General features: G+C 41.8%; 1 protein-coding gene across 4 annotated transcripts in view; it reads left to right on the top strand.

Moving 5' to 3' along the window:
* The window catches only part of TNIK (TRAF2 and NCK interacting kinase), a 436,634-nt gene that overhangs the window by 325,280 nt on the left and 96,899 nt on the right, over positions 1–14,455 (top strand). For all 4 annotated transcript variants that reach the window (XM_036754967.1, XM_036754966.1, XM_036754965.1 and 1 more), the window contains exons 13-15: positions 6,007–6,117; positions 6,997–7,083; positions 9,495–9,695. In XM_036754967.1, coding sequence (XP_036610862.1) covers positions 6,007–6,117; positions 6,997–7,083; positions 9,495–9,695 — 399 coding nt within the window. The remainder of the gene's footprint in view (positions 1–6,006; positions 6,118–6,996; positions 7,084–9,494; positions 9,696–14,455) is intronic.

Genomic DNA, 14,455 nt, shown 5'->3' with positions numbered 1-14,455 from the left:
CACATCACTTCAGTTGTCTGGCTTCAGTTTTCTCACGTGTACCCTTTCTGTTTTTACAGGGGCTGTATTAGTAGGAAAGGGATTTATTATATCTTCCTTTATGAAGGATATCAAGCTTCTGGTGCATAGTTCTGGTCTTTAGGCTATGTTATTCTGGGTTCTCAACAGGTGCTAAATTTTTGCCACCTGCAGTGTCAATTTGCACAATTTTTTACCAGGTCTTTATGTAATCCGCATTAATCAATAAGTCTGGACTCTCTAAAGGGAAAATACTCAAATGCATATCCAGTGAAATATAGATCAAAGGAGATAATATACACATATGTATACATATGAAGTACTTTAGAAATTTTATAAGTGTTAATTATTATTATATTATCATCATCATCATCATTGTTATTATACCAAAGTACATTTGGGAAGCCAACTCATTGGAAGTTACAAACCATATTGTAACTGAGGCATCATCATAATAAAAATTATAGCCAACAGTCACCCAGACATACCATTGACCTAGAAACATTTAAGAACAGTGTTTTTATCAACAATTATAATAGCTAGCATTTACATAGTATGTTAAGGCATACAAAGTGCATAGCATATGTTAACTCAAAATTTGATCCTCACAACAACCCAGGGAGGCAGGTACTGTTATTCCCACTTTACAGATGAAAAAAAAACAAAACCAGTTTTTTCTCGATCTTGTCTCAGCAGTGGGAGTGAAGTTTCCATGTTTTTTTTTTCTTGCTCTGAGTGCAGGGAAGTATCCCAGTCAAAAGCTTGTAAAACCACTACGAGGAAAAACAAACTGGCTCTCTTTGTCCAGTAACATCGGCAGTACCCTAAGGGACCCAGCAAGTGTGAAAGATACCAGGAGACCCAGATGCCTAGGAGACAGGTTAAACAGCTATTAAGTGTCTGAGGTTACATTTGAACTCAGACCTTCCTGACTCCATATCCCATACTTAACCCACTGTGTGACTTCACTGCCTCATTAATAGCTGCTGCCATGCAGAATCATCAGAATCTCCAGACTATACATGGAATGAGACAATACAAAGACCCAGCAGGAGAACCACATCCCTCGTGGGAGCCAGAATGAAGAACAGGGCATTCTAATCATACTGTCTACAACAGCAATTGTCCTCAAGAGCTTTCAGTGAATCCTATAGAAGATGAGTTGACAGCCTTTTATTCAATTATGAGAGAGGCCATTTTATCCATCTGTATAATAGTTGTAGCACAATAACCCAAAGAATTGTAGCAAGATAGGGACTCATCCCAGGATCATCTATGGCAGAACTCCTTTCTGCAATTTCTGGTGGCAGTGACTTAGTCTGGTTCCACAATTAGAAACACCCCCTATTTCTGAAAACAAATTCCTGTGACGGCCATTTGGGCAACACTCTGTGGTTGACATAGTGTTGGCTGAATTCAGAGGGAATATGGAGGATGACTTTGACATTATTATCACCACTACCATTAAGTTCCCATCATTGGGGCACACAACTTTGCTCTGTCTTGAATGGCCCCAGGGCACACTTTGGAAATTTCTGGCCCAGTAGATATGTGAAATCCTGTAAAATAAGGCTTCTTAACCTGTGGTCCATTAACATGGATGAGGAACAAATTCTATCTTTATTTTCCTCCACTTGAAATTTAAGATTTCCTTAAATTATTTTAACACTTATTCTGAGAAAGAATGCATTGACTTCAACAGAGTGCCTAAAGGGCCCAGGATACAAAAAAGATTCAGACCCCTTGCTCTAATTATGTCTCTGCCGTGTCCTATGTTTAGCACAAGGGTCCTACTTAAGTATAGAAATTCTTTTCTGCGTATAAAGTCTAAACAGCACCGCTTGGTGATGCAGTGATGCCTGGAATCACGAAGACCTGAGTTCAAATATGACCTCAGACACTTACTAGCTGTGTGACCCTGGGCAAGTCACTTCACCCTGTTTGCCTCAGTTTCCTCATTTGTAAAATGAACTGGAGAAGGAAATGGCAAATCACTTCAGTATCTCTGCCAAGAAAACCCCAAATGGGGTCATGAAGAGTTGGACGTGACTGAAAGAAAGGAGCAACAACAACAAAGTCTAAACCATCTTCTACCCTAAAAATAAAACAAAAATAAGTTGTCATTTGCACAAACAAGGAAGAGGGGTGGAGCCAGACCACCAACCTACCCCCAGCCCCTGGAATCACTCTGGGAGGGACAGAATTAGAAATGATTTTACTTGCATATTTTCTTCATTTTGCATTCAGGGCTCTTCCACTGTACACTCTCTATTTTTCTATAATTTCCCCTCTAACTCCTTCTTCTGGCTTCCTTCTTTTCTGTGTCTCATCTTGCTTTTCCAGCCCAACTGTTTCCTCCTACTTTTAGCTTGCACTTTCTCCTAAATTCCACGAGCAATATTAATCAAAAATAAAAAGAGACCCTAAAAAAGAGTTCCTCATCGCCACCGTTTGCCCAAAGATCCTTGCTCTTAGTCTCTCTCATTGGTATTTGAGATATTTAAATTCTCCTCTTTTAACCCACCAAACACACACATGCAGAACTTGAAGGAAGAAGGTTTGTCTTTGCTTGACTAATTCGAGTCTGCCTTCTCAGGTAGTGTCCCTCCCCAAGGGACAAAGATCGATGTTGCTTTGGAAAGACATTAGCAGCAAGCCTGAGCACTTGTTAACTTGCCAGGGAGCCTTCACCAGTCTGGGGAAGTGATTTATTTCTCCACCTCCCTGCGGGAATTGGAGTCCTGCAAGATGCCTCTGTGTTTTAGAGGTATCTGACCCCAAGTGAGCTCGTTAGGAAGGATTACTCACTTTGTAGTATCTGTATCAAAACTCACAAATCACTGAGTGAGCCCATAGTCTCAGGATCTGTGATCAACATGGTATCCACATGGTGTGGTGGAGCTAGAGGGAGGCTGGATGCTAAATAATCATGCAACTATTGATTTCTTTCAAATTCTCCATCTAAAAATCAGCCACATTTTTAAATTACTTTGATTCCCTCATCACCATACCCAGCATCCAAGAAACAGACAACAGAGTAAACGATCTAAAATGTTAACTGTATGGAAATTACAACATTCAGACCCATTCACTGTTCAATTTTTAAAAAAAATATTGTTAAGCATCTAATTTATGATAATAAAATTAATAGTTCATATTAATATAGTACTGTAATGTTTACAAAGTTTTTTTTTACATTAGCTCTTTTGATTCTCACAAGCACCCTATGAGGTAGGTGCTATTTTTATCATCCCCATTTTTTGTTGTTCATTCGTTTTTAGTCGTGTCTGACCCTCTCTGACCCCACTTGGAGTTTTCTTGGCAGAGATACTGGAGTGGTTCACCATTTCCTTCTCCAGCGCATTTTACAGATGAGGAAACTAAGGCAGACAGGGTTAAGTGACTTGCCCACGGTCACCCAGCTAGTAAGTGTCTGAGGCTGGATTTGAACTAGGGAAAATTAATCTTCCATGTGCAAGACAATGGGAATGAAAAGATAAAATGCCATCCTTTCTATCCTCAAGGACTTTCATTCTGCCACGGTGAGGGGGAAAGGGGAGGAATACCACACTAAGCAGATAAAGATAATAAAAATTAGAGAGTCCTGAGGGACAAAGGAAAAGAAGACAAAACATTCCAGTGAGGTTTGAGGAGGGAAAAAATCCTTTCACTTGGAGTTCATGGAGAAGATGACTCCTAACCCAAGCCTCGAAGGGTGGATAAAGGTGAAAAGAAGAGGAGAGGAAGTGCATTCATGGGAGAGAGCCTGAGGAAAAGCAGCAGATCACGGGTTACTCCGTCTTCCTAGCATATAGATTCCTTGAAGGAGGAGCAATGGGAAATAAATCTGAAGAAAGAATTGTGAGCTGTGGAGTGGAGAGCCTCCAAAGCCAGGCTAAGGAATTAAAATTTTTTCCTAGAGGCCATTGGGAGCCACAGAAAGGTTTCTGAGCATGAGTGTGACGTGGGCCGAGCTGGGCCTTGGGAAGGTCAGTTTGGAGGCTGTTATACTGGTGTTGTGTTAGTTACATTCTTCTCCCCACAGGCATGGAATGTCTTCAGTTCAATCACAGTCACTGGTTGTTGTCTGCCTCCAATAACAAACCAAAGGTTTTTGTGACTGTAGAATATCTTTTCAGTTATTCTTTACTGGAAAAGCAATAACCTTTCTTCTGTTATTGTTGACTGACAAATAAACAAAAGAAAAAACATTCTTTCAAATCTCACCAACTTTATTAGATGGTTTGCAGGACTCCAGCAGCAGTGTTGAGGGACCATACCGGCAGGTGCATTAAGATATCCTAATGGGCCATTCAGCCTCTGCCTTTTGCCTTTTGTGTTTTATAGGCATCCCCATTAACAGCTGAGGAACTAGCATCTATGTGCCCCTGGTTCTGTCTGATTTGCTCCTTAGGTGCTCAGTGTGACAGAGCCATCATCTGAACTTGGTGTTGTGTTCCCAACCGGGCATCGACAGTCATGTGAAATGAAGCATCCAAGAGAATTATAAAGCAGAATGTCGATCTCACCTGTTTTCATGCTCTGCATTCTCTGAACTTCTAACCAGAAACCAAAATCAATTTCCAGCTCTGACTCAGGGCTTTGACTTCACAGGTCTGCCGTGACAGAACCAAGTCAAGAAACATTTATATTAAGTCTCTTCTGTGTATGAGTTACGGTGCTGGGTGTGCGGCAACTTGGGCTTCCTTTGGCCTAGCTATCACCTAGTGATGGGTTCTTCTTCTTCTTTTCTTCAAGATTTTCCCCACTTCATTCCCTCCTCCCCACTGCTGCCAGAGAAATTTTCCTTAAGTGCAGATCTGAATGTGTCATTCTCTTCCTCAATTTAACTCCAGTGCCTAGCTATGGCCTCCAGAATCAAATAAAAACTCCTTCCTGTTTAGTTTATAAAGCCCTTCATGGCTTTGCCCCAACCTATCTCTCTAGACTCATTGGACATCACTCTCCTCTCAGGCTTTGTGACCCAGCCAAACTGGCCTTCTCTTGTTCTTCATATGTGACATCCAGTCTTCCAACTCCATCACTTTGCATTGGCCATCTCCTATGGCTGGAGTTCACTCACTCTTCACCTCTGCCTCTTAGGATCAAGACTTTACCCAATTACCACCTTCTAGAGGAAGCCTTACCTTCCTCCCCACCCCAGCTACTAGTGCCTTCCCTTCTTAAGGCTTACATTTAACCACGTTATTTGTATTTATTCTCTTTACATTGTTCCTTATATATTTATTACAGAAGTTCACCTATGTAACGTTGGGCGAGTCATACATCTCTGGGTCCCAGTTTCTTCATCTGTAGATAGTCTCTCTATATATCCTTCCAGCTCTAAATCTAATGACCTATAAAATCCTACAAAATCTGATTCTTTGCCTCTTTGACCTTCAACCACTAACGACTTTGTATTTATTCTCCTCATATTTATTCTGTAAAAATTTCTATTATGGAATCGTACCTCCCATTAAGTTATCAGCTCTTTGCAAATGGGGATTGCTTTTTTCTCATCTTTGTCTCTCCATCACTTAGCATGGTGCCCAGTTGATTGAACATTTTAGTATTTCCTTTAGGGCTGAGGGCATCAGGCCAAGCCCTGGGAGTCCACAGGACTGTCCATAACGTTCAGTCCTAGTCAGGAAGCATTTATTAACTTCCTACTGTGTTCCAGGCACTGGGCTAACACTGTGGATACAAGCAAAACAGTTTGTGCTTTTGAGAAGCTTCTGTTGTACTGAGAAACAACACATATAAAAGGAGATACATAGAAAACCATAGATATTAATTTCAGGATGGAAAAAGCAAAATGCTAAGCACTGGAAGATCAGGGGAGGACTTGCAGAAGAGGTGATTCCTGGGCTGAGCTTTGAAAGAAGCAAAGGAGTTGGATTCTCCTTGAGATTACCTCTGTCAGTAAAAAAACTGCCCCTTCCCCCTCAATGAGTATCAACTTCATTTGATGTGTTTATCCCCCCATAGCAGCAAAGGAGAGAGAAAGAACTGAGGAAACAGCAGGAGAGAGAGCAGCGGAGACACTATGAGGAACAGATCCGCCGCGAGGAAGAAAGGAGGCGGGCAGAGCATGAGCAGGTAAGCCATTGCCAGGAGATCCCTCAAGTGGGGCGCTTGGACGTCTATGGTTCACTTGGTTGTGATTTCAGTCAGGATTGCTACATTGGGGGGGGGCGGGGAATGTGGTTGTGTTTTTCCTCCTTTGTGACCAGCTGTAATTATCGCTGGCTCAAGAAGTCTAATGTCCAACCTCATATGTCTCCCCCTCAATGTACCTCCCTCAATGGCCAATGGTAAGATCCTGAAGCAGTTTGAGCTTTTGGTTCCCCCAGTACCTTTGTTAATGCTTTGTGAGTGGGACTGTTTGGCTATGAAGACCTAATGAGTTTTCCACTTTCAAGGAAACTGTTCTACTTACCCAAGCGTTCTTCCCCATGACACTTAACTCACTCATTGGCCTTCTCTCCCCACCCCCATTTAAAGCCTATCTCTGCCATGTAAGATGCCTACAAGGACAGTCAGGTAGAACCCCCAGGGGGAGGGTGACAGCACTCAGCAAGGTTTGTCCCCATTGGCTCTCATGCAGCCCAGAAATTTCATTGTACGGTTTATGCTAGGAAGCTCATAAAAAACTGAGATCTTATTAGAACAAGTTCCAAAATGTAGTTGGGTTTATTTAACACCAGGCATTTGCTATAAAACCCATCTCAATTGGTAATTTTTGAACAAAAGTTTTGTGCTTTTGAGCTAAATGTCTTTGCTTGGGAAATGTCTTTTTCTTGCTGGGTGAAGAGGTCTTTGGGTGTTTTCCTTTTTTCTACCACTTCCCTCCTTCTGGACTTCACTCACCACCTTCTGTTGCTTTGTGAAATTACTAGTTCTTTCTCTCTCCTCTGTTTCTTTCTCTCTCTCTCTTGGTCTCTGTTCCTCTGAATTCCCTGCTGGCCGCCTCACCAGGAGTACATCAGGAGACAGTTAGAGGAGGAGCAGAGGCAGTTAGAGATCCTGCAGCAGCAGCTCCTGCAGGAGCAAGCCCTCCTTCTGGTAATGGGATCCCCAAGCACCAGCTCCCCCACTCTCTGTCCTTCCTTGGGGTGTGCATTTGCATGGGGGTGCTTGTGTCCTCCTTCACACATGCATGCATTCCAAGAGGGAAACCTAATGGGCAGGACATAGGAGAGGAAAGTCCTCAAAGCTCCGCTCTTTCACTGACTTCATAGAAATGGAAAATATCACTGGAGGACCTGGGTTCACATCCTGCCTCTGTATTTAATGCATGTGTGGTCTTGGTCAAGTCATTTCACAAATTCCTAATTTTACATATATGTGTGTATGTGTGCATGTATATATGTATGTAAGTGTGTGTGTTTGGGTCTATGTCTATACCTGTTTTTAGGAATTTCCTTATCAACTTAGATGAGATCGATCAATGAGATGGTCAGGAGGTGAGTCTTTGTTGGGAAACTCTCAATCATCCATTAACTTGCTTCTCAGTATCTATACACCCTTAGATATATTGAGAGTGAAAGTTTTTCTAAGAAGTAAGTTTGATAAAGGTGAATGGTGACTTATGTATCATGGGAACTCTCATCACCAATGCAGATACATAACACCAGAAGAAATGGAAGCCTGTTCCCTTAGACACATAGAGGTTAAGTGACTTGCCTAAGGCTATACATTTTTGTGTCCCAGGAGGGATTTGAACATAGGTCTTCTTGGTGTTGGTCCCCAAAACTCTATCCATTGTTTCACCACTTCCTCTTTTTGAACCAAGTTATTTTTAATTTATGAAAACCCAGATTGAATACTGTTTTGTGTTCTTTATTAAATCCTATTGTTTGTTAAAATTTTGTGAAAATTCAGCTTCATTATAAGTTCAGAGTTTTCAGGACCATGGCATTCATTGCTTTGGGACTCTCAAAGCCATTTGTGAGCATGCTGGAACAAATTCAAAGTAAAACATACCACCTCGATGCAAACCCACTCAGATTTACGAGATCCAAAGGCCATATTTCATTTATAGACTATTAGTTTTGCTTTTATGCTAGGAACATTTTGTGTTCCTGGCTCACACTGCTCTCATTTGAAATACTTTTAAAAACATTTTATTGTGACAACAATATGCCCTGAATAGTCCTGGATTTGATTTTGTTTATTTTCTTTTAAAAATCTAAAATCTAGATTTAAAAATCTATTCAGTGACATTCTTCTTTTCCCTTTTGACTCTATAACTAGGACTAGATGCCTTCTGAGATTCCCTCTAGCTCAAAATACGTTTTCCTATGCTTTCTTCTATGTAGGAACTCCCAGTGTGGAAATATCCATATGACGTTTCCTATCATATTTAGAAACATTCCACAATGGGAATTCCAAGCATGGAAACATCCATGTGATGCAGACCATCGTACTGATGGTCTTTTTTATAAGTCATAGTGAGTTGCCTGTAGCTCTGAAAATTAAGTGACCTTGCCTTTGAACAGATATTTATACGTATCAGAGATGGGACTTGATCTCATTTCTTCCTGACTCCAAAGACTAACCTTCTATGTCCACCATAACGCATTGCCTCTCTACTTTTTTTTTCCTCGAAGTTTATATTCAATTGTATATCTTTCATTAGGTTAAATGACAAAATTGGGAAATGGAGGTGAGCCATTCCAGGTACTCTGCAACTCCAGGACCGCGTCGCTGCATTGCTACCATTTTGTCAGCTTATGTTGGATTTGGAGTTAAAGGTCCTCAGCTTGAGTCCTAGCTTTGCTCTAACTTCATACATGACCTCTCAAGGGCTCTGTTTCTCCATCTGTAATTCAAGAGGATCAGCTTAGATGAGTTTTAAGGTCCCTTCAAACTCCACCTTGTGACCTTGGTCAAGTTTCTAAATTTTTCTGGGACTGTTTCCTCTTATAAAATCAGGTGTTGGACTAGAAGATCCTTTGCTTTTTTAAATCTATGACACTCCCTATTTGATCTTAGGGCAACTTGCTAAATTTCTCCAGGCCCCATATTCCCCAAAATGACAAGATTAATCTAGGTGACCTCTAAGGTCCTTCCTAAATCTAAATCTATAACATTAGCCATGGGACACTGAGCACCTTCTCTGGGTCTCAGTTTCCTCATCTGTAAAATGTGTAGGCTGGTGAGATGACCTCTAAGGTTCCTTCTGCCTCCAAATCTGAGAGTTAAACTGGTTCCAAACCAGGAATGAGCCTTTGCTAAGTGAGAGGAAGGATAGCACCAGGAGGGAGGGGTCCTGTTTTTTTTTTTAAAGTCATGCTTCTGACAAGCTGTCCCCATGCTAACCCTCTATTCAGATGCTCATCAGTGTTGCTTGTGTCCGTGTCCGATCTCCTTCCTTTGTCGATTTACAAGAGCCATTGTGATCTCCTCCAGTGCCCACAGACACGCCTGACATCTTGTCCTTTGTTGTTCTTCTTCCCACTTGTTCTGGGCAGGAGTATAAACGCAAACAGCTTGAAGAACAGAGACAGGCTGAACGCCTGCAGAGGCAGCTACAGCAGGAAAGGGACTATTTGGTGTCTCTTCAACAGCAGCAACAGCAACAGCGCCAAGACCAGAGGCCAGGAGAAAAGAAGCCACTGTACCATTATAAAGAAGGGATGAATCCCAGTGAGAAGCCAGCCTGGGCCAAGGAGGTAAGAAAGGAAAGTGAATGAGGTCCAAAGTTTTGAAAACTTGGTGAGTTTGGTCTACCCCATACAGGTGGAGAATGGAGTTGGGTGCAACCAAGTTGTGAGTCAATTCCTTAAAAGAATCCCACCAGAGACAGAGAGAAGTTAACTAAACACCTCTTTTTGTTCATGGTCATTTTTATTGGTAATATGTTGAAAATATTCCTTTCTATTATCGAATTCCAAGTTAACATTTTGTTTGTAGGCTGGGCAGTTTACAAGGCCTTGTCAACATGTCAAACATGTCAACAGGATGCCATGTTTTATCTCTCCTAGGATTCCAGCTATGGGCACCTACTACTCATGCATGGGATAGATTACCCATAATTGGTCTAAAGCTAGCAAGGGATTAATTTGTTCTTGAATATTCCTCACTAATAAACTTCTGTCCCCAAACTGGTAGACTATGGAATTAATAAACATAATGCTTGGCAGTTAGATTTGCAGATTAAATAATTTTATTTTTTAAATGCTAAATAATTTTATTTTTTTAAATGTCCAGGAGCAAGGGGGGAAAAGAATGACAAACATACATAACATTGAGTCCCTTAATGTCCCTACTGCCCATTCTCTTATTGACATGTATTAGGAGAAAATCACATCAAATAGGTCCCTTTCCCCTACTGTCTGGTAATGTGGCCTGTGTTCTCTTGTGTCCACATGATCCCCTCTCTTCATAACTATTGCTTCTTTTTTTGTTTGTGTTTGTGCTTTAATCGTTCAATTTTGTGATCTACTCCCAGGTACAGAAATGGCCCCTTAATAACTCGCCCATTCTTCCAGCTAAGTGGACCCACGGTGCTGTCGGCCAGCAGCTGGCATGCCTTGTGACCAGCAGAGATATGCCACTGTCACCCACTATGGAGATAGACTTAGTTAAGCCTGAATCACAGTCTAGTTCTAAGGCTGGTGCTCAGAAAGCTAAGAGGTTTTCTTCCACTGCCATGATGTCAGTGGGTTCTGTGGTCATGAAGAATTCCAGATCAAGACACCTGATAGAGCACCCAGCACAGAAGAAAGCCATAACCACTGGTCAGGTTAAGTTTGGCCTTCAGGAGCAAGAGCTGAAGACTCGAGAAGCCACAAGGACTACAGTGGTAACATGCCCCAAAAGATCTCACTCACAAGAACATGGCCCATTTAGGGACATAGGCATTGAGCTCATCAGTGCTTCCTCTCCAAGTATTTCCAAAATAATGGGCCCTGGTTTGGCCAGTAGGAGAATTTGGAAGGACTTTCGAGAACCCACTGGGATCTGGGAAAGAAAGTCTATGAACTCATACATATTTACAAGTGCCTTTTCTCCTCTTAGGAATGTAAGATCTCTAGGGGACATCTCCTTGGGGCCTGAGCACTTTAATCTAAGTGTTTCTAGCCCCAGGTATGACTTCAGAAGAATGAAGAAGAAAGCTCCCCTTGAAAATCACCTCATTCACTTGAGAAGCAGCCCAGAATTTCTCTTCTCTCCAACACAGCTTTTCCATGCACGAACACAAAGGAAGATAGGGGAAAGCCTGGAGCAATTTCTTCTTCCTTCTTTAGGTTTCTACCAAGCACAATCTCACCTGAATTTATCCACATTGGCCCCTTTATTTTCAGGTTTCCATTTGTCCTCCTCACAGAACTCCTTGGCCTATGCTCATCATGCAGATCTGGCTCCTCTTACAGCAGCCTTCAGGAGTAACCATGTAGCTGATGGGAAATCCTTATGGATTCCAGTGATGCCATTTTCTAGCCCTTCTTGCTGTTCATCCCTACTTCCTTTGCAAGCTCCTTGCAGTAAGAAAGCTGTCACTGTTGGGCCCATGAATGGCAAGAGAATCATGTCATTGAGCACTCCCGATGTGAGGTTTACCAGGCACCATGACTCCAACCCCACACTGGTGGGTGCCATCTCCCAGGGATTCCATCAATCGTTAGGAATTTCAGTTCTTTCTGGACATGTGTGGTCTTATTATCTCTGGTCATCTAATGCAAATAGCTCCTTTGGGGATATGTTTCACATGCCTCTAGTACTATAACTAACCATAATTCTGTTCAGAGAGATTTTCCAAAGTCTTAAAATGGACATGTAGTTGTCTAAAATCAGATTGAAACATGAGGATGAAATAGAAACCATGCTGAATTGGACATAACAGTGAATTGATAATTTCTTTGGCTTAATTCAGCATTTGTTTTTAGGATCTGTTCCTTTTCCAAGCTGAGAAAAGGAAAAAATAATTATATACACATATATGTTTCTTGGTTTGGAGCTGCTTGAAAATCTAAATCTCTCAACAAATTGCATATATAGGCTTTCTTTTCAAATCCTATTGCCACAACCCTCATCTTCTAAACTGGAGATCAGTTGTTTAGAATAGTTACTATATGCTGTATGTTTTAAGGCTTCCACTGTGAACAGAATTTTCCAGCCACTTGTGTGGTCAAGTTGCTACCCCTACAGCTGGCATGGCCATCTGATGAAATGATTTGGGTCTCTCTGTGGATATAGGAATGAAAATGGAAAGTTGCCTTTCCTAAATGAGACTTCTGCCAGAATGCAAATTTGTGAATACGCTGTGAAGGCATGAGTAATTGAAGGGTGTACAGCACAGTACAGTGGAAGGAACGTCAGATTTCAAGTCACAGGACCTGAGTTCCCACTTATTCCTTGTATGATCTTGGACTTCACCTCTCTAGGTCTCATTTTCCTCTTCTATAAAATGAAGGAATTAGACTAGATGGCCTTTCAGACCTCTTCTAGTTTTAAATCTATATGCCCATATTCCTAGATGGAAGTCAACAGTCATGGCTGGATCGCTTTTGCTTCTCATAGTGAATGGCCAATTTGGCTCCATGTTTGCAGAGTCAATCCACTTTTCCTCCCACTCTTTCTCTAGTCTCCATAGCCATATTTGTTTTCCAGTTTTATCTTACATCCTTCTTTCCAATATAATTTTATTTCCTTTAATTGCTTCATTTGACCAACTCATCTCTTTCCTCATGAGCCAAGCACCATGATGGATGCCCTTAGGTCTCTTCATTTTGCGAAATCAGAAATTGTAGTGCCACTTGTTTGCTTCCCCCAACTATGGGTTGGGAAGAGTCATTGGTGTTTGGGTAAAAGAAGAAAAAACCTAAAAATTCCCAACTTTTCACAAATGTTCATGAATTCCTCAACTCATGGTACTGCCGTGTCATAGGATCATAGGTCTAGAGCTAGAAGGGACCAAAGTTGCCCTCATGTCCACCTCCCAACAGCTCCTGGATTATTTCAAAATTTACTTCAAAAGTATGTTCCTAAATTAAAAGTTATTTCCTATAGAAACAACTTTAGTCATAGGAGTTAGATTCCCAGGTTTTCCCTCAAAGCCTTTTGAAATGGTCATCCAAAGGACAATGGAGAGACACCATGACCAACCTACACACATTATAGAAATGAAGTTATAAAGGAATAGTATAAAAGGTATACTCAAAGACATTTGAGGGGAAAAATGACAAGTTGTTAATTGAGCACACAGTGGGAAAAGTGCTTGCTTTGGAGTTAGGGACCTGGGTTGAAATCTTGGCCTGCGGGGCAAGAGGACACAGCTGCTCATTTCTCTGTATTCTTTGCTTTGCCTCTGAACTTCCTAATATGTGGTTGCCTAGATTGAACTGCCTCCTTTTTCCTACCCATATGGCCTTAGGAAAGCTTTTTTTTTTTACTTCTGTGGGCCTCAATTTCCTCATGTAAAGTCAGATGGTGAGACCAGATAACCTTGAAGGTCTTTTACAGCTCTAGATCTGTGAACCTTTGTGAAGAGAACAAGGAATAACCATTGGGCAGCCCATGGCATCCATTGGTATCCTCATAAGAGAAAATAAGGAAGGACTTTAGCACCTTGATAATACAACAAAGTGGCAAAAATACACAGTCTAAAATAAACATGTCATTCTTTTGAGTCTTTCTAGGGATTTTTCATTTGTTTTGCCACAAGAAACAGTAAAAGTGAGGGAATTTTTTAAAAAAGCTTTACTTTCCCCCTAATACCTACAATCCTTCTCTCTCTTTTCTCTCTTCTTTCTCTTCTCTTCTTTCCTGTCTTCTCTCTCTTCTTTCTCTCTCCTCTTCGTTTCTTTTCTTTCTTCTCTCTCTTTTTCTTCTTTTCTCTCCTTTCTCTTCTCTTCTTTTCTCTCACCTCCTCCTCCCCCTCCCTCTCCTCCTCCTCCCCCTCCCTCTCCTCCTCCTCCCCCTCCTCCTCCCTCTTCTCCTCCTCCTCTTCCCTCTTCTCCTCCTCCTCTTCCCTCTTCTCCTCCTGCTCCTCCTCCCTCTTCTCCTCCTGCTCCTCCTCCCTCTTCTCCTCCTGCTCCTCCTCCCTCTTCTCCTCCTGCTCCTCCTCCCTCTTCTCCTCCTCCTCCTCCTCCCTCTTCTCCTCCTCCTCCTCCTCCTCCTCCTCCTTCTCCTCCTTCTTCTTCTCCTCCTCCGCCTCCTCCTCCTCCTCCTCCTCCTCCTCCTCCTCCTCCTCCTCCTCCTCCTCCTCCTCCTCCTCCTCCTCCTCCTCCTCCTCCTCCTTCTTCTTCTTCTTCTTCTCTTCTTCTTCTTTCTTCTTCTTCTTCTTCTTCTTCTTCTTCTTCTTCTTCTTCTTCTTCTTCTTCTTCTTCTTCTTCTTCTTCTTCTTCTTCTTCTTCTTCTTCTTCTTCTTCTTCTTCTTCTTCTTCTTCCTCTTCTCTCTCTCTGTCTCTCTCTCTCTCTCTCTCTCCCT

The sequence above is a fragment of the Trichosurus vulpecula genome, chromosome 4, assembly GCF_011100635.1.
Source record: "Trichosurus vulpecula isolate mTriVul1 chromosome 4, mTriVul1.pri, whole genome shotgun sequence".
NCBI classification, from domain to species: Eukaryota; Metazoa; Chordata; class Mammalia; order Diprotodontia; family Phalangeridae; genus Trichosurus; species Trichosurus vulpecula.
The sequence above is the reverse complement of the archived record's forward strand: the minus strand, read 5'-3'. Positions and strand labels throughout refer to the sequence as shown.